Source organism: Salmo salar, chromosome ssa04, assembly GCF_905237065.1.
Source record: "Salmo salar chromosome ssa04, Ssal_v3.1, whole genome shotgun sequence".
Classification (NCBI taxonomy): domain Eukaryota; kingdom Metazoa; phylum Chordata; class Actinopteri; order Salmoniformes; family Salmonidae; genus Salmo; species Salmo salar.
Window position 1 is genome coordinate 14259415 of NC_059445.1, and position 21562 is coordinate 14280976.

The 21562-nt window shown below is 47.5% G+C and overlaps 1 protein-coding gene across 1 annotated transcript in view; it reads right to left on the reverse strand.

Moving 5' to 3' along the window:
* The window catches only part of LOC106610221 (zinc finger protein 827), a 117220-nt gene that overhangs the window by 20076 nt on the left and 75582 nt on the right, over window positions 1-21562 (reverse strand). The window contains 6 exon segments of the mRNA XM_045717618.1: window positions 1345-1511; window positions 2114-2288; window positions 5996-6139; window positions 11198-11298; window positions 11724-11778; window positions 13902-14147. Of these exon segments, the coding sequence (XP_045573574.1) occupies window positions 1345-1511; window positions 2114-2288; window positions 5996-6139; window positions 11198-11298; window positions 11724-11778; window positions 13902-14147 (888 nt within the window).

Here is a 21562-nt window from a genome sequence, read left to right on the forward strand (position 1 = left end):
TCTGTGTCTGTGTGAGAGAGGGTAAGAATGTGTGTGTGTGTGTGTGTGAACCCTGGCCTGCCTCTGAAGGACCAGAGGGCCTATTGATTTTTTTCCCCTCAGGCACGATAAGGGGCAGCCATCGTAGATAAACAAGGTCGCTCCCTGGCCTCCGTGAGGACCCCTCAGCTGTCTGCAACACTACCGGACAATCCCACACACACACACACTGCCACGGAAGGGCAAGACGGGCAACCGCGTCGGACGATAAACTGGACAAACCCGCTACGGACCCAAAAAATATATTGACAGGCTGGGTTTTGGACCAGTGGCTTTAAAAAGTCCAGGGAAGGTCGAGGGAGGGAAAAGAATCTACCTGTTTTGTTATTCAAAGAGGAAGTTGTTTCTGTTTGGAGAGTTTACAGAGTTCGTCTCCTCTCTCTCCCGGGAAGGGACTGGTTTTATGAAGCTTTACTTTACTGTCACTTCAGTTCAGTGTGTTGAGACTGAACATGTTGGTTCCCTCTGCTATAAATGGCTGTAAACTAAACTAGCTGTTTCTACTCTGAGCAGTAGCACCTCAATCTGCAACACTCCCCCAACAGCTCCCTACCAATAACGTGACAGCTGATCTGAGAATCATTCTGAAAGGTTGGTACCGTCTCTTCAGAAAGCTTTAATACATTGTTTGGATTGTTTGGCTACGATCCGAGGTGCAGACTTTTCCAGTCCTCCTCATGGATTTAAAAGGTATAGACTTGGGTGTAAGAAATGGTATAAACCCCCTCTTTCTAGCCTATGGGGGGGGGGCAGTGCCCCTGTGACAACAATTTTGGACCCCTTGTGGCCCCCCTAAATGTGGAGTATGAAATAATTTTTACATAACTAATTTTTGCTATAGTTCTTTTTTATCATCCGTTATTAGACAATGGCAACGCGGAACACTAATTTAACCCACACATTTTCTAGAGGGACGGCTTTAGGCGGAACACAACAGTATCGTACAACATGCATCTGCATAATGAACATGGTCTTTTGCCTGCTAATGCCTGCAATGCAGTGAAGAAAACGATATGACAACAATAACGTCTAATGTAACTGTTCCCTCTAACAGTACAACTGGCCCCAGCTTGGCCCCCCCAGTTGAAATAGTCTAGAACCGCCACTGAGATACACGCTTCAGGAAGGGAATCAATACAATTTGGAACAATTCGACGACAGCAAAACCAAGTTCAGCTGGAAAAGAAATGCCATCAAGTTGGTTGTACAAGCTGACTTCGTCCTCTTGCTGCACACTGGGACAAGAGGTGGACCAAAGCCATCTCTCTATACAATACATGCCTGAGCAGACGACAGATGATCTACCTGTGTGTCCGTGACTGACGTGGGACTTCATGTCACTCTCCTCCACACAGACGTAGTCACAGGCGCTGCAGCACAGAGAGAACATCCACTGCTCCTTGTCCACGTGGAGCGACATGTGGCTGACGAACTGGGCGTTCAGCCCCGTCTGGAAACCACACGCATGGCAGCTGGATGGACAGGAAGAGGGAGGGATGGGTTAAACACTGATCTCAGAACAGGTCACAGCTAGAGGGGAAAGGAGAGAGGTATTGAACATAGACCAAATGCTGATCTCAGACCAGGTTATAGAGGCGAGAAGACATAATTAATTCCTAATCAAACCCTAATGCTGACCTCAGACCAGGTTATAGAGGAAAGAGGACATCATTAATTCCCAAACAAACCCCAAAGCCTGACCTCAGACCAGTAAAGAAATAGGTCAGTCATGTACAGTCCATGGTTTACATTACTGATACTGATCCCAATTTATGGGATGTGTCAGTCTTTATACGGCTAGATCTTCTGTTCACACACACATTAACCACAGAAACTAGGCTGTTTGACAGGAGACGTTAGATCTTTGACGCCTGCTATGGATGAACATGTACTCGCCAAAAACTATAGCGACAGACCTTTATTATGGATCTGTGTACATTAGTACAGGGAAAGTTCTTGTGACTACTGCTCTGAGAACATGTGCGTCGACCAGACTCTAGTAGAAATCCAAAATGGTGCATCTGGCCCGTTCAATGTTTCTTTGGACTATTTCTTTCATTCAGCGTAGCAGCACCTGTAGTAATAGGGGAAGGTCTTCCCGTCTGGTCCCTCAGCGGTGGTGACGGCGCTGACCATCTGCTCTGTGTCGGTGCTGACCAGCTTGACAGAGTGGATGGTCAGGTGCTGGTTGAGGTTGGCTCTGCACTTGGCTGCATAAGGACACAGGTGACACGTATACTTCCGCTCCTCTGGAAGGACAGACGGACACAATGTGTGTGAGTGAGTGAGTGAGTGAGTGAGTGAGTGAGTGAGTGAGTGAGTGAGTGAGTGAGTGAGTGAGTGAGTGAGTGAGTGAGTGAGTGAGTGAGTGAGAGAGAGAGGTGGGTCTACAGACACACATGGGGACACACACATTCGTACACACACTTACGCGTAACACACACACCATATACAAAACGCATGCAGGCACACAACATGCGTACACATCACGTATACAGAAATACAATGAGTACGTCCCCCTGCATGAGAATGTCTGCTTAGTGGACTACACAAACAAAACACACACGCAAATCCTACTACGTCAGCTACTAACGAACGCGCGCGCACACACACGCACGCACGCACGCACGCACGCACGCACGCACGCACGCACGCACACACACACACACACACACACACACACACACACACACACACACACACACACACACACTGCCCGAGGACATGAAGCCAGGGAACCTTTGTGGCCCGGGTAAACCAAAAACAACCATCATGATGACATATGCCCCCGTTTCTGCTCTCTGTGGTGTGCCCAAGCTGTTCTCAGCCAAACAACCCACTCACAGGGGGAGTGTGTGTGTCAGAGTGTGTGTGTGCGTGTTTTGTATTACTGTGTGTGGACCACGCGCTTTCATGCATAAGAATATGTAGGTTTTTACATAAATGTGGGTGCATTAAAAAGACCAATTTAAATAAAATTAAAATTGAGAATGCATCATCTTTTACAGCAATGACCGTTATACTTGTGGTAATGCCAGGGGAGTGGAGATCTCTGATCTGAACCACTGAGAGTCAGGACCTCTGTTTGGATCTCTCATCCAAAGGATTGCTTAGACGGTAGTGTGTGCTGTGTTCACATGTATTTATACACTGAGTGTACAAAACATTATGAACACCTGCTGTTTCCATGACAGACTGACCAGGTGAATCCAGGTGAAAGCTATGATCCCTTATTGATGTCACTTGTTAAATCCACTTCAATCAGTGTAGATGAAGGGGAGACGACGGGTTAATTAAGGATTTTTAAGCCTTGAGACAATTGAGACATGGATTGTGTATGTGTGCCATTCAGAGGGTATAGGATCAAGACAAAATATTGAAGTGCCTTTGAACGGGATATGGTAGTAGGTGCCAGGCGCACTGGTTTTCGTCAAGAACTGCAACGCTGCTGGGTTTTTCACGCTCAACAGTTTCTCGTCTGTATAAAGCATGGTCCGCCACCCAAAGGACATCCAGCCAACTTGACACAACTGTGAGAAGCATTGGAGTCAACATGGGCCAGCATCCCTGTGGAACGCTTTCGACACCTTGTAGAGTCAATGCCCCGACCAATTGAGGCTGTTCTGGGGGAAATAGGGGGGGTGGAACTCAACATTAAGAAGGTGTCCTTAATGTTCTGTACACTCAGTGTATGTATTTATGTGTATTAATATGCATTCATATGTATGTATATGTATTAATGTATATATATATGTAAATGTATTAATATGCATAAAAGCATGTATGTGGTTTTGCGTCAGATATGGTATGGCCCCAATGTTGTTACACTCTGTATGTACACACTGTAACTGTGTATGAATCCATCCACCGGGTGTGTGTGTGTGTAATATATATATATATATATATATTTATTTATTTATTTACACACACACACACACACACACACACACACACACACACACACACACACACACACACACACACACACAGTGGGAGAAAAAGGTATTTGATCCCCTGCTGATTTTGTACGTTTGCCCACTGACAAAGAAATGATCAGTCTATAATTTTAATGGTAGGTTTATTTGAACAGTGAGAGACAGAATAACAACAAAAAAATCCAGAAAAATGCACGTCAAAAATTTTATAAATTGATTTGCATTTTAATGAGGGAAATAAGTATTTGACCCCCTCTCAATCAGAAAGATTTCTGGCTCCCAGGTGTCTTTTATACAGGTAACGAGATGAGATTAGGAGCACACTCTTAAAGGGAGTGCTCCTAACCGCAGCTTGTTACCTGTAAAAAAAAAAACATGTCCACAGAAGCAATCAATTAATCAGATTCCAAACTCTCCACCATGGCCAAGACCAAAGAGCTCTCCAAGGATGTCAGGGACAAGATTGTAGACCTACACAAGGCTGGAATGGGCTACAAGACCATCGCCAAGCAGCTTTGTGAGAAGGTGACAACATTTGGTGCGATTATTCGCAAATGGAAGAAACACAAAAGAACTGTCAATATCCCTCGGCCTGGGGCTCCATGCAAGATCTCACCTCGTGGGGTTGCAATGATCATGAGAACGGTGAGGAATCAGCCCAGAACTACACGGGAGGATCTTGTCAATGATCTCAAGGCAGCTGGGACCATAGTCACCAAGAAAACAATTGGTAACACACTACGCCGTGAAAGACTGAAATCCTGCAGCGCCCGCAAGGTCCCCCAGCTCAAGAAAGCACATATACATGCCCGTCTGAAGTTTGCCAATGAACATCTGAATAATTCAGAGGACAACTGATGAAAGTGTTGTGGTCAGATGAGACCAAAATGTAGCTCTTTGGCATCAACTCAACTCGCCGTGTTTGGAGGAGGAGGAATGCTGCCTATGACCCCAAGAACACCATCCCCACCGTCAAACATGGAGGTGGAAACATTATGCTTTGGGGGTGTTTTTCTGCTAAGGGGACAGGACAACTTCACCGCATCATTTGACGGGGCCATGTACTGTCAAATCTTTGGTGAGAACCTCCTTCCCTCAGCCAGGGAATTGAAAATGGGTCGTGGATGGGTATTCCAGCATGACAATGACCCAAAACACACGGCCAAGGCAACAAAGGAGTAGCTCAAGAAGAAGCACATTAAGGTCATGGAGTGGCCTAGCCAGTCTCCAGACCTTAATCCCATAGAAAATCTGTGGAGGGAGCTGAAGGTTCGAGTTGCCAAACGTCAGCCTCGAAACCTTAATGACTTGGAGAAGATCTGCAAAGAGGAGTGGGACAAAATCCCTCCTGAGATGTGTGCAAACCTGGTGGCCAACTACAAGAAACGTCTGACCTCTGTGATTGCCAACAAGGGTTTTGCCACCAAGTACTAAGTCATGTTTTGCAGAGGGGTCAAATACTTATTTCCCTCATTAAAATGGAAATCATTTTATAACATTTGTTGTTATTCTGTCTCTCACTGTTCATATAAACCTACCATTAAAATTATAGACTGATCATTTCATTGTAAGTCGGCAAACGTACAAAATCAGCAGGGGATCAAATACTTCCCCCCCCCACTGTATATATAAAATATAAATAAATATATATATATATATATAAAATATACACACATATATATGTATATGTATATACACATATATGCATGTGTGTGCGCATCCGCGATTGCGTCCGTCCGTGTTTGTGTGTCCATTGTGTCCAGTGTGTGTACTGGGATGCAGAGCAGCCTTCTGGCTTGGTAATTAGGCGGGCAGTTTTCCCACTGAGACTAATCATGGTGGTAATCTCTTTAAAGGAGAGGGTAATCCAGTCTAGTAAACCTTATTTACTTTTTACAGGTTATTACACACACAGTCACACACACGCCAAGGGAACGTTGACAAGACATGTCACGACCCACACAGGGAACTGTACGTAGAGATGGAAAGGGAGTGTAGTGTGTGTGTGTTAGTGGACTCACCTGTGTGTAGAGACAGGTGTCTGGAGAGGGTCTGCTGTCTGCCAAACACCTTGCCACAGACAGGACAGGGGTAGAGCTGCTGACTGCTCAGTATCCCCTGGGACATCCCGTTCCCCCCCGGCTCTCCAGTGTCCTTCTCTGGGTCTGGAAACACACAGACAGAGTACCGTCACCATCACAGTTGACCGTATTTTACTCACAACTTTCTCATAACCTCCACACAACTTTTGCACCGCGAGGCAACCTGAAAGTCCATATTGTAGGAAAGCATTCAGCAACTGAAATGGAGTCCAACCTTGCTCCATATTACTCCAACCCTCAACCTTGCTCCATATTACTCCAACCCTCAACCTTGCTCCATATTACTCCAACCCTCAACCTTGCACCATATTACTCCAACCCTCAACCTTGCTCCATATTACTCCAACCCTCAACCTTGCACCATATTACTCCAACCCTCAGCCTTGCTCCATATTACTCCAACCCTCAACCTTGCTCCATATTACTCCAACCCTCAACCTTGCTCCAAATTACTTCAACCTTGCTCCAAATTACTCCAACCCTCAGCCTTGCTCCATATTACTCCAACCCGCAACCTTGCTCCATATTACTCCAACCCTCAACCTTGCACCATATTACTCCAACCCTCAACCTTGCTCCATATTACTCCAACCCTCAACCTTGCACCATATTACTCCAACCCTCAGCCTTGCTCCATATTACTCCAACCCTCAACCTTGCTCCATATTACTCCAACCCTCAACCTTGCTCCAAATTACTTCAACCTTGCTCCAAATTACTCCAACCCTCAGCCTTGCTCCATATTACTCCAACCCGCAACCTTGCTCCAAATTACTCCAACCCTCAACCTTGCTCCAAATTACTCCAACCCTCAACCTTGCTCCAAATTACTCCAACCCTCAACCTTGCTCCAAATTACTCCAACCCTCAACCTTGCTCCAAATTACTCCAACCCTCAACCTTGCTCCATATTACTCCAACCCTCAACCTTGCTCCATATTACTCCAACCCTCAACCTTGCTCCATATTACTCCAACCCTCAACCTTGCTCCAAATTACTCCAACCCTCAACCTTGCTCCAAATTACTCCAACCCTCAACCTTGCTCCATATTACTCCAACCCTCAACCTTGCTCCATATTACTCCAACCCTCAACCTTGTTCCATATCACTCCAACCCTCAGCCTTGTTCCATATTACTCCAACCCTCAGCCTTGCTCCATATTACTCCAACCCTCAACCTTGCGCCATATTACTCCAACCCTCAACCTTGCTCCAAATTACTCCAACCCTCAACCTTGCTCCAAATTACTCCAACCCTCAACCTTGCTCCAAATTACTCCAACCCTCAACCTTGCTCCATATTACTCCAACCCTCAACCTTGCTCCATATTACTCCAACCCTCAACCTTGCTCCAAATTACTCCAACCCTCAACCTTGCTCCAAATTACTCCAACCCTCAACCTTGCTCCATATTACTCCAACCCTCAACCTTGCTCCATATTACTCCAACCCTCAACCTTGCTCCATATTACTCCAACCCTCAACCTTGCTCCATATTACCCCAACCCTCAACCTTGTTCCATATTACTCCAACCCTCAGCCTTGCTCCATATTACTCCAACCCTCAACCTTGCGCCATATTACTCCAACCCTCAACCTTGCTCCAAATTACTCCAACCCTCAACCTTGCTCCAAATTACTCCAACCCACCATCTTTCTCATACCAACACTATAGCCTCCTCAAGTTCTCATCACCTCCATGATAATCAGACTATACCACACTGTGCCCCTTGATATTCTCTCTCTCTCTGTGTCCTCCATCACCCATCAGTCCTAAGCCCTCTCTAGTGTGTGGTTGTCCATGCTAATCAGACTATATACACTACCACCCAGGGACACAGCAGGGATGGAGCAAGTGAGAGCGAGAACGCATTATAGAGAGAGAGAGGAGAGAGAGGAGAGAGAGGAGAGAGAGAAGAGAGAGAGAGAGAGAGAGAGAGAGAAGAGGAGAGAGAGGCACGGAGGTGTGGGGAAAGCGTGAGAGAGGAAGAGAAAGTGAGAGAAAAGGGAGAACATGACAAGAAGAGATATAGAATTAACCTTCTGTTGAAGGCACCACTCTCAATTAGGATTCCATGCCACTCCTCCTCTCTCTTTATCCCCCTCTCCTCCATCGGGTAAATAAATAAAGAAGTGGACAGGGAGGGTTTCCGTCATTTGACACAATGCAGCTAGTCTCAAATGGACGCCTGGCACCACACTACCTAGGATCATATTGTTCTCAGTGACAGGGTAAGGGGAGAGTGGACTGACTATACCGTACTCCACACAGGATGGCCTTTCACATAGGGACATTTAATAGGGAACACAGGAAATCACCCCTTTAAGTCCACTATTTACCTGGTGTTAGCTTATTAATAATAGTGAAATGGTACGTACAGAAATGCCTGTACCCACAGTAACCAAGGGGGGCGGGGCTTTGCAAAGGGCCAATGGTGTTGCATTCTTTTGAAGTAGAGAATCAAAAAATAACCTTATTGTCATCTAACATGAATCTACTGTTAAATCACTGCAGAAATATCTTCTAGACTGTTTTCAGTCTGACTGCAGGTACAGGCATCTTGGCGTTAACTGCGGAAGACAAAATAAAGAAGGCTAGTGATTGCTCCTTGGAGTCACCCTCCACCACTAAATTCATTTTTGTTAACGAAGGTTGCCATAACAGATGCAAGCTGGTGGATTGATGGGGACATTTTTTTTGGGGGGGGGGAGCGGCTAGGAGGCTCCATTATCTGGTATTTTGGGGGAGATTTAATGGTGGGGGCATTAAAGAACAGATATACTGGCCTTGGAGAAAGACAGAGGGGGAGATGGAGAAGTCTGAAGGACGTCTAGCTAGAGTTGTATGCTGACAGGTCTGGACTTCTCGCTCTCGCTCTCTGAAAAAAGAGAAGGGAGGAGTACGACGAAAGGAGAGAGACCAGAGGGAGGGATGCTAAAAGACAATTCCATCTTTATCTGTCTGGACATGTGCTGGTTGGAAGAGAGCAGAGAGCCTACTCTGTCTGTAGCTAGCTGAAGTGAAGTGTGGGAATCTCTCCGTGAATGAGCACTACACACCATCATAAAACCCCTCACATCAACGCACACCCTCATCCACACAAAACTAAACCAAACACAAGCCTGTGCCCTGATGGTATTCTACAATATTTCAGTCAAGTGGTTATATAGTAATAACACAACTAGTAATAGATTCCTTAGTTGTAATCCTTCTGTAGGGACTGAGTCACTCCTCATAAGGGCCCCTGGACCTGCCGTGTGTGTGGGTGGGTGTGTATATATGTGTCCCTGCATGTGAGTTGGCAGAGTGGAGGGGAGGGTGTAGGGGTGTGTGTGTATGACTTATTAGTACACATCAGTATGACCCACATGAGGACTTGACCCCTTGAATCCGTGGCTGCAGAGTAGTGATGCTCTGAGCTCTATCAAAGATTCACCAAACCCCTTGTCTGTTAAGTCTCACTGACAGGCTTCACCATGGTGATGCCCCCCCCGCACGCCGGTCTTGGATTGGCTTCTCCCTTACACTTCCTCCTATCACCTCCGTTTGTGTGGCTTAGTACTGAATGGGCACAGAGATCCTTAAGGGGCTTGTATCTCATCTCCTCAGACCACATAATCACATTAGCTGTCCTGAGGGGGTGAGAGGCTGGGCGAGGCAGGGTCGGGTGGGGGTCATCCAGGGTGACTGAAGCCCATGGACAGGGTCTAGGGGCCATCCTGGGGCCACGGTGGCCCAGCAACCCCAGCCAGAGCTCTGATAATCGGGCAATTAGAGGACCGGCGTGGGCCTTGAAGTGGTTAATGGTTTAATTAGTGTTATTAGAGCTGGAGAACGAGGGAGAGAGGAGGAGGGAGGGAGGGACGGACGCACGGCCTCCGAAAGGCTGGCTGGAGCTTGACCCGGGGCAGGGGGAGTGGAAGGACAGCCGCCACCATCACGACACACACACACACACACACACACGCTGTAAACAGCCACAATTACCGCCACACAGAGATGGTCACATTTTCATCAATGTGGAAATGTATGGGCAAAGCGGTACTACGCACCAGTCATCATGAAATCCAACCATGCAACTGTTTGAATTGTCATAAAGTGGTGTTTCAGTAATACAGGGGATTCTCAGAGTAACTGTCTGGATAATGAGTGGTGCTGGGGTGATACTGGGAAACTGGGTTAATGGGAGCACTGGGGAGGGTCACTACCCTTAGCACAGAACAGCTGTGTGACTGACTGCACCCCTAGGAGAGAGACAGTCGGATAGAGAGGGACAAAGATGGAGAGATGAGAGCGAGATATGGAGAGAGGGGATAGAGGGAGCAGGAAAAGAGAAAAGTGCAATTCGAAAGCAGAGAAAAGATGGCACCGGGAAGAGACAGAGACAGAGAGAGAGAGAGGAAGAGAGAGAGATAAAAGGTGAGAGAGAAAAGGTGAGAGAAAGAGTGAAGACACGGGTCTGCACGTTGCACCCAGGGAAGGGAGACAGTCGGTTGGGCGAATTAACTATCAGGACACCCTTGACACGTAGAAGCCAATCAGATTTTAATTAACTGGTGGATGGTGATGGAGGGAGAGACGGGTGAGGCTGGCACAGGCTAATTACCCTCTGTATCTCTGCCTGCCTGCCGCAGGCACCACAGGGACAGCCACAGAGCATCCCCATTCCAGGGCGAGAGGAGGGGAGAGAAGGGCTGTCCAGGGCAGGGAGCCCTAAGGCTGGGTAGATGTGTGAGTGAGATGGGAGGTGGAGGCTCTGGAGGTGGAGGGAGGGAGGAAGAGGGGTGGAGGAAGAGAGGGTTGGCCAGAGTTGAGGCCTCGTGGCTGGGTAGATGTGTGAGAGAGCAAGGAGAGGCCTGGGGAGGTGGAAATGTGGCTGAGGAGGGTGGGAGGTTACTGTAATCAGCTGTGAGGGCCAACATTCTGGCTGCATGTCTACATTATGAGTGTCTGTCTGGAGTGTGTGTGTGTGTCTTTCTGAGTGTGTGGCTCACTATAGTAGTCTGCCCACTGAATTGCATCTGTCTGTCCATCTATCTGACAGTAAGTGTGTATGTGTCAGTCTATCCATGATGTGTGTGTGTGTGTGTGTGTGTGTGTGTGTGTGTGTCTCTCACCGTGGAGGGCTGTCCTAGCAGAGGAGCTGGCCTCTGCGGGGGAGGAGGACTTGGAGCGCTGGCTGAAGGGGGATTGTCTGAAACGCTCGTCCAGGAAGGGGCTAGGAGTGAACACACAACCACACACAGACACAGTCAGAGCAGTATCATGCTATAACAGCTCAATAACTGACAAACAAATGCTTACGCTAAAATATGATAGCAATATGTAAAAAAATGAAGTTGCAGAGCTCCAGGCCTCCCAATCTCAATGCTAAACCATAAGCCATATACCAAAAAAAGACTAACTGTGGAAATAGCAGCTAAGCGGAAAAGAAGCCACTATGTTCATCATGTGGAATGGTCGCTGGTTTGAATCCCCGAGCCAACAAGGTGAAAAGTCTGTCAATGTGCCCTTGAGCAAGGCACTTAACCCTAATTTGCTCCAAGGGCGCCATACTCCTGTGGCTGACACTGTAAAACAACACCTTTCACTGCACCTCTCCAGTGTATGTGACAAAACAACATATTTCTGTTGTTGTCTCACCTGCTTATGCCCACCATGTTGCTGTCTTTGTGGTCGCTGGCTCTGCTGACTTTCTCTGCAACACAAAAAAACATCCCAACATCAAAGAGGGTCATTAACAACAATGAGAAATCATTAACAAGCCCTTTGTGGTTATGATGGAACCACCAATCGGTTATTCAGGGCATATTGATTACGCAACGTGACCGAGTGGTCAGTATTGGTCTGATACTGCTTTAAAAAGGTGCAATCTGGGATCTGGGAATCTGTTCAACGGTCAGTCCTTGCATCTAGAGCGCCGTCTGTGAATTTGAGAAGGGTAACATTTCCCTAACCATTTTGCTGAAAGACCAATCCCAGATTGTAGCGTATAGTAACATTGTGGTCATAGTAACATGCTGTATAAAAACCCAGGGAAGTTGCATGGTTGTCCTGTTGCCTTGGCAGACACTGTTTTAAGTGGTCAAAGTCAGAGCTCATATTAAATTGCTAGAGGGGCTATGCCATATACCCTCACAGTTCCAGAATGGTATAGAAACGGCAGCCATTGTGACCAGGGAGAAATCCAAACCAGTCTAATTGGAATGAATGGTAGTAGAGGCATAGGTGATGCATTTCCTGATTTCACTTATACAGAAAAATAAAAGGCATGTGATTATTTTTTTTTTATACCTAAAATATTGTCATATAATTATAAAGTTTGTACAGGTTTTAGACTGTATAAATAGCCTATGAAATATATGTAAACGGACCATAAATGTCTCAATATTTGTTTTCTTGGAAAGCTGTGAGTGTTTATAATATGATACAATATCAGTACTTGCTGCATTTACAACTTGTCTAAATCCTATCAACTGATTTCAGCCAGTGGCTGTGGATTGACTGCATTGTTAGTATGGAATGTTGGCATATTGGTTTGAAAAATTAGAAAGTTAGAAAAATTATTAGAATCATTCCACTTAAACTGGCTAACAAACATACTGTGCAGACAATCTTCAAAATTTTTGTTTTACACAATATCTTATCACAGCACACTGGTTGACCAACTCCATGACCAAAATGGCTGACCTTTTATGCTGTCATAAGAACGTTCACGTCCATTCTAGTATTCAAATTCCTAATTCTATGGTCAAAGTAAAAAAACCCAGGGAAGGTGTTTGGTTGTCCCTCGGCTTCAGCAGCCTACTAGTGATGACCTCATCATAGCAGCCTCTTGCTCCCTGGGTGGCACTGCTCTAGTCGCTGCCCCCCCAACCCCTCCTCGCCCCCCACTCCCTAACCCCTCCTCGCCCCCCACTCCCTAACCCCTCCTCGCCCCCCACTCCCTAACCCCTCCTCGCCCCCCACTCCCTAACCCCTCCGCGCCCCCCACTCCCTAACACCGCGCTCCGTCAAACGGTTCGCCAAGGACAGAGGTCTCTCCGCGTTGCCATGGTGATGCCACACGGGAGAAATTTAAGGGGGGGAGGCTAGTTGAGAGAGGGGCGGAGGGGGGCTAGTGTGTGCAGCCAAGTGTGCTTGAGCCGGCATGTTTGAAAAGGAGTCGAGAAAGAGAGAGAGGAGGAGGGATAGAGAGAAGGAGAAGAGGAGGGAGGGACGTGGGGGAAGACAGGCACTTTGTAGACACTGCTCCCCATGGGGGCTTGTGTGTGTCTGCGTGCGTATCTGTGTGTGTGTGTGTGTGTCTGTGTACTTGCGTGGTCATCGGTGTGTGCATCTCTCTCGCTGGAGAGAGATTTTTTTTGCCACAATTTCCGAGGTGCTACTGTGTAAGGCATTTAGGCGTAGCAATCAGAGCCGGGGGGCATGGCCTGGGTCTCCTGTACCCCCCCCCAACCCCATCTTGGGGGACGCAGGCTCCACTTCAGTGCTCTGCCATCAGGCAATACAAACAGCTGTCTGCCGCCTCAATGTCATGGTTACAGCCAAGCAGAGAAGAAATGTGTATAAAACCTACAGAGCTACATTACAGGTAATATATAGTGTCCCCTAACCGCAGAGCCTCCAGAGATCAGAAGAGAAACATATAGGTTTTATGGCTAAGTATCACACCACATTTCAAGGTTGACACTGAGCACTGAGGTGCCAGAGAGAGGTGTGTGTGATTGTAGTCAGGGAGCTGTGTGAGAGTATGTGTGTGTGTGTACATGTGTGTGTACATGTGTATGTGTGTTGTGTATCATAGAGAACATTGCGCACCTGAGAGTTGGAAGAGGAGCTCGGAGGCCATTTTCACCGATATGTCCTGGGAGAAGAGGTCTTGCTTCTGGGGGCGGGACAACGCCTCAGGGAGGCTGGCCATTGGCTCGCTCTTCTCACACGGCCCTAAAGTGCTGAAGGCCTGAAGGTGAGAAGGGGGCGGGGCCGGGCCGCTGGCCGGGTCCACCTCCATAGGCTCCGCCTTCACCGTCACCTTCTGGTAGTGGGCGGCGTCCTTGTTGCTTTCTGGGGTAGGGGATTGGATGAGAGGGACAGTGAGTGACAGGGTTGACTCTATGCATTCCTGTGACACCTATCTACACTGAGTACACCAAACATTAGGAACACCTCCCTAATTTTGAGTTGCATCCTCCCTTTGCCCTCAGAACAGCCTCAATTCATCAGGGCATGGACTCTACAAGGTGTCGAAAGCGTTCACAGGGATGCTGACTTCAATGCTTCCCACAGTTGTGTTAAGTTGGCTGGATGTCCTTTGGGTGGGGGAGCATTCTTGATAAACACGGGAATAAGGGATCATGGCTTTAACCTGGATTCACCTGGTCAGTCTATGTCATGGAAAGAGCAGGTGGCAATGTGTGTGTATATATATATATATATATATACTTCCCTCACTATATATATATTAGTGAGGGAAGTCATTTGCCTTATAGTTTGAGAAAAGCCAGTTCTGTTTTATCCAAAAGGTTATAATATATTTATACTGCATACAACTCCACTGGCTTTCCTCAAAGCTGACTAGTAAGTGGATTTGATTCCCGGTAATGTCCTAATCTCTGCATTTTACAGATGATGCATGGATGTGTCTCATTCTCAAAATATAGATAGCTAAGTTAATTTATCATACAAACCCTACATAGACTTCATACTACCTCATGGATGTTCAAAGAGAAATAACCTTAAAGAACCTTGTTAAAGCCTTGAACGTACCCTGAGGACATTCTGTACATTTAATCAGACACAGACAAGATCTCTCATTCCATTCATACTCCAATCTCCATCCATCAGGAGCTCTCTAAACTCCGGACTGTCCTCACTCAACCTCTTCCAAATAATACGAGTCTGAAACCAAATGAAAATGGTTGGAATTCCATTTTTTTTTTAATAAAGCCTGGACCATAGTGGATATTGTCTAGTTATGTGATTAAGTAGGGCTAGAGGGCATCACCAGGTCACTCACTGGCTCAGGGAGCTAGGCAGCCTGTACAGGTTCACTGGTGTGTGTGTGTGTGTGTGTGTGTGTGTGTGTGTGTGTGTGTGTGTGTATATATATATATATTCACAGAAGCACACAACATACAGGAAAGAGGATAGTGTATGGTGTGTGTGTGTGTGGCTCAGTGAAGCACACAAAACAGAAAATATGCTACCACCATTAAATATGAAACAGTAGAACAGTAACCTCATTCCAGCCCTATGGGCACTTGAAAACCTTTCAAACCTTTTGCATCAGCTGCCGTCAAATGAAGGAACACTTCTGATTCAACAGCGGTCGTTGTCTTTGCATATCAAGTTTTTGTAAATCAGGACATCTCTTAGGAGATTTGAAAAATCAGTGTTGAAATAAAACAACAACGTTGGTTAGAGAATCCCTAACGGAGGGAAAACCTTCCCGTAACCTCCCCCCAACCTCCCCATCGCTCCGGTTATCAGAGTGTTCAAGAGGTTAGCCAAATAGCAGACACTAAAAATAGTCCCGGTGGCCGGCAGTACACGGCATCAGGATCTCTGAGGTAACAGATTTTGACTGTCTCGTCCAGGTTGTGTGTGTGTGTGTGTGTGTGTGTGTGTGTGTGTGTGTGTGTGTGTGTGTGTGTGTGTGTGTGTGTGTGTGTGTGGGGTGAGGAGCAGCAGGGAGCTCCAGCCATGCTGACACGGCTGCTCATGGTGATTATGGATATATGAAATTGGGCCAGTAGCGAGGGGGGAAGAGGTGGGAGGGGGAGGTCAGGAGTACAGGAGAGAGATGGGGAGAGAGAGATGGAAGGGGGAGAGAGAAAGGAGGGAAAGAGGGAGGGGTGAGAGGGTAGGCTGAGGTCAGCAGTGTAGGAGAAAGAGAGCGAGAGAGGGGGGAAGGAGGCAGGGAAGGGTGAGGAGGCAGCAGTAACCCAGTGATGACCCTGCCCTCTCTGTGACCTCTCCTCTCCTGGATGACTGAGCCTGGGTGGGGCGTGGCTAGTCACCGTTGTCTGAACCCGGCCTACATCGTGTGTGTATGTGGCAAGGTGCGTGCCTGAGTGGTGCGTTTACATTCGGAGTTGAAAGTGTGTGTGAGTGTGCCAGTGTGCATCAAATCTAATGTTATTTGCGACATGCTTTGTAAACAACAGGTGTGGACCAACAGTGAAATGCTCACCCAGGTGCATGCTAGCGCACCAGTGTGTGTGTGTGTGTGTGTACAGTGTGTGTGCGGTCGGACCAGTGTGCCTGTGTGTTTACATGATGTATGGGTGCGCGTCCACCTGAGTGCGTTCTCTTTCCGGACCCAGGTTTCGGGGGGCGGTGGTAGCCTAGCCGACCCCACGCCCCCCCCCCCCGGAGACACAACTGACAACCATCGGCAGACTAATCCCTTAATCAGGTGCCCAGAGCCTGGCAAGAGCAGAGCGGTCGTGGAGGGGGGGGGGGGGGGGAGCGCTGCGAGGCCGGGGTCAACCAAGGGACAGGCAGTCTCATGCACGCTCCCGCATGGGGTTCACCACCCCTGCCATCAGGGGCTGAGCGGACTGCTGAGAGCCCCACACACACACGCACACACACACACACACGAAGCAAGAGAGAGCTGGGATAAGCACACTTGCATCACAGCTGAGATTCATTGAGCGGTCAGACAGTCACACACACAAACATTTTGCCCACACACACACACACACATGCTCAGAAAGTAGATAAACACACTCTCGCAGTGAAAACACATCAAAGTAGGGGGTCTAAGCGGTCTTTTTTTGTGTCAAATTGCATGGCCTTCACTTACCTATCTAGCACAATAAAACACACACACTACACACTGCACTGTATGTCCAGGGTTATAACATTATGTTCTGGTGCCATAAAAAGCTGAATCCTGTTCCTAAGTGTGTGTGTGTGTGTGTGTGTGTGTGTGTGTGTGTGTGTGTGTATCATCCCCTCTAGTGTAGGAGCAGTGGAACACTACAGCAGTTCACCTCTAACAGCCAGTAGAGGGGTTGTGACCTGATAACTCCCACTACCACTGTACTGTAGTGTAGAATCTCTCACTTGCACAGCTATGACTGATCATATACGGTGTTGTATGGTACCATACACTGTAATGCTCTGAATGTACACAGGTAGGCTATGTACTGTCTAATGCAGGGCTCTCCAACCCTGTTCCTGGAGAGCTACCCTCCTGTAGGTTTTCACTCCAACCCTGTTCCTGGAGAGACACCCTCCTGTAGGTTTTCACTCCAACCCTGTTCCTGGAGAGCTACCCTCCTGTAGGTTTTCACTCCAACCCTGTTCCTGGAGAGATACCCTCCTGTAGGTTTTCACTCCAACCCTGTTCCTGGAGAGATACCCTCCTGTAGGTTTTCACTCCAACCCTGTTCCTGGAGAGATATCCTCCTGTAGGTTTTCACTCCAACCCTGTTCCTGGAGAGACACCCTCCTGTAGGTTTTCACTCCAACCCTGTTCCTGGAGAGCTACCCTCCTGTAGGTTTTCACTCCAACCCTGTTCCTGGAGAGATACCCTCCTGTAGGTTTTCACTCCAACCCTGTTCCTGGAGAGCTACCCTCCTGTAGGTTTTCACTCCAACCCTGTTCCTGGAGAGACACCCTCCTGTAGGTTTTCACTCCAACCCTGTTCCTGGAGAGCTACCCTCCTGTAGGTTATCACTCCAACCCTGTTCCTGGAGAGACACCCTCCTGTAGGTTATCACTCCAACCCTGTTCCTGGAGAGATACCCTCCTGTAGGTTTTCACTCCAACCCTGTTCCTGGAGAGATACCCTCCTGTAGGTTTACAATCCAACCCTGTTCCTGGAGAGATACCCTCCTGTAGGTTTTCACTCCAACCCTGTTCCTGGAGAGATACCCTCCTGTAGGTTTACAATCCAACCCTGTTCCTGGAGAGATACTGTCCTGTAGGTTTTCACTCCAACCCTGTTCCTGGAGAGATACCCTCCTGTAGGTTTTCACTCCAACCCTGTTCCTGGAGAGCTACCCTCCTGTAGGTTTTCACTCCAACCCTGTTCCTGGAGAGCTACCCTCCTGTAGGTTTTCACTCCAACCCTGTTCCTGGAGAGATACCCTCCTGTAGGTTTTCACTCCAACCCCAGTTGTAACTAACCTGATTCAGTTTATCAACCAGATATTTATTAGAAGCAGGTGTGCTAGATTAGGGTTGGAGTGTAAACCTACAGGAGGGTAGCTCTCCAGGAACAGGGTTGGAGTGTAAACCTACAGGAGGGTAGCTCTCCAGGAACAGGGTTGGAGTGAAAACCTACAGGAGGGTAGCTCTACAGGAACGGTTTGGAAAACCCTGGTCTAATGTATAGATATCACGTTTACTTGACAATGCTTTCTTTGTCATATTCCTTATCCGCTCAATGTATGACACAGGTAGGCTATACATAGTCCAATGTATATTATGTTGACATTGTGTGGATTGTGTTTAGGCTACATGCTAATATATTCTGTATCTTTAGAGACAGCCATATGCTATCTAGTATACTATAATCTTCTCTCTATATCAGGTTATATTAACACACTGTACATATCACATTTTATCGGACAAATACATGTCTGCTTTTACTTGACAATGCATTATTCATTTTTGAGACAGAGTGAAAATGACTGCGCTGCTCTGTTTTGCTGTTCACCTTTGACCTTCGGTGTCTGCTCCAATCAGAACGTACAGCCAGTCTGACTGTGTGCGTGTACATAGGTGAGGAGAGGACTAGCAGTAAAGCCCTACAGCTAACAGCCAGACAGCCACGCCATTACCGATTCAACACATGTAAAGCTATCTTATCATACTGCGAGGTATACCTTTGATGCATCGACAGAGGGGGAATACAGAGATGAGCTGGGAGAGACACATGGATGCAGTGAGGGAGGATGAGAGGAAAGGATGAAAAAAAAGGAGGAGAGTGCCAGGGAGAGGAACACCCTGAGGGTGAGAGAGAAGGAAGAAAGATGAGTGAGCGAGAGAAGGAGACGGATAAGAGGAGGAGTCATAAGATGACATCCTCTCTCCTCATCCCCTCGCTCTCCCTCTCTGGTCGACCTGCTCAGAAAGGGGTGAAGAGTTCAGCTGCTTCAAAAGGATGCAGTGGTGGAAGACAACATGTCAGCTGGGGAGCGAAACAGCAGCAGCAGACAGAGACTGATCTTAGACCAGTTACTTCTTATTCAGCCTGGAGCGGGAGGGGTGATACTGCTGCTTCATCTGTTCCCAGATCAGCTGGTACTGTAGCGTTCAACAATTCAGTACAATTATGATGCAACACTTGCACAGAGACTAATGGAGAGTGGTGTGTTTGTTACGGGAGGGGGGGGGGGGGGTTCAAAGACCCAATAGTCCCCCAAGGGGATGAAGGCCTAAAGATATCAGTGCCACTGTAAGACTAGATCTACCAGGGAGGGAGGAAATGAAGGAGAAAGGGAGGGAGGAGGGCACAGAGAGGGCACGGCCAGGGCACTGAGGCAGAGTGGAACAGGCTTAGCATCAGGAAACAGCAACACAGTGGTGATGAAATGAAACGGCAGGGTCATGTCCTCCCACCCACTACTTGGGCTACATTAACATGTTTTCCTGCACTTCATAAATCCAATCAATTAATGTTATGTGGTACGTGTGGACAATTGATTGTCAGTGTACGGTTTAAACTATACTGAACAAAAGTATAAACGGAACATGCAACAATTTCAATGTTTTTTTTACTGAGTTAAGGAAATCAGTCCACTGAAATAAATTCATTAGGTCCTAATCGATTGATTTCACATGACTGGGCAGGGGCACAGCCATGGGTCGGCCTGGAAAGGCATAGGCCCACCCACTTGGGAGCCAGGCTCACTGACTGGGGAGCCAGGCAAAGCCAATCAGAATTAGTTTTTCCCCACAAAAGGGTTTTATTACAGACAGAAATACTTCTCAGTTGCACCAGCTGTCCGGGTGGCTGGTCGCACCTGCGTAATGATCATAATGTTTAATCAGCTTCTTGATGTGCCACCTGTCAGGTGGATGGATTATCTTGGCAAAGGAGAAATACTCACTAACAGGGATGTAAACTCATTTTTGTGCATATGGAACACTTCTGGGATCTTTTATTTCAGAGCATGAAACCAGCATTTTATATGTTGGGTTTATATTTTTGTTCAGTATATGTATGTATGTATGTATGTATGTATGTATGTATGTATGTATGTATGTATGTATGTATGTATGTATGTATGTATATATATATATATATATATATATATATATATATATATACACACACACACTGCTCAAAAAAATAAAGGGAACACTTAAACAACACAATGTAACTCCAAGTCAATCACACTTCTGTGAAATCAAACTGTCCACTTAGGAAGCAACACTGATTGACAATAAATTTCACATGCTGTTGTGCAAATGGAATAGACAACAGGTGGAAATTAAAGGCAATTAGCAAGACACCCCCAATAAAGTAGTGGTTCTGCAGGTGGGGACCACAGACCACTTCTCAGTTCCTATGCTTCCTGGCTGATGTTTTGGTCACTTTTGAATGCTGGCGGTGCTTTCACTCTAGTGGTAGCATGAGACGGAGTCTACAACCCACACAAGTGGCTCAGGTAGTGCAGCTCATCCAGGATGGCACATCAATGCGAGCTGTGGCAAGAAGGTTTGCTGTGTCTGTCAGCGTAGTGTCCAGAGCATGGAGGTGCTACCAGGAGACAGGCCACTACATCAGGAGACGTGGAGGAGGCCGTAGGAGGGCAACAACCCAGCAGCAGGACCGCTACCTCCGCCTTTGTGCAAGGAGGAGCAGGAGAAGCACTGCCAGAGCCCTGCAAAATGACCTCCAGCAGGCCACAAATGTGCATGTGTCTGCTCAAACGGTCAGAAACAGACTCCATGAGGGTCGTATGAGGGCCCGACGTCCACAGGTGGGGGTTGTGCTTACAGCCCAACACCGTGCAGGACGTTTGGCATTTGCCATAGAACACCAAGATTGGCAAATTCGCCACTGGCGCCCTTTGCTCTTCACAGATGAAAGCAGGTTCACACTGAGCACGTGACAGACGTGACAGAGTCTGGAGACGCCGTGGAGAACGTTCTGCTGCCTGCAACATCCTCCAGCATGACCGGTTTGGCAGTGGGTCAGTCATGGTGTGGGGTGGCATTTCTTTGGGGGGCCGCACAGCCCTCCATGTAGGTAGGAGGAGGTAGCCTGACTGCCATTAGGTACCGAGATGAGATCCTCAGACCCCTTGTGAGACCATATGCTGGTGCGGTTGGCCCTGGGTTCCTCCTAATGCAAGACAATGCTAGACCTCATGTGGCTGGAGTGTGTCAGCAGTTCCTGCAAGAGGAAGGCATTGATGCTATGGACTGGCCCCGCCCGTTCCCCAGACCTGAATCCAATTGAGCACATCTGGGACATCATGTCTCGCTCCATCCACCAACGCCACGTTGCACC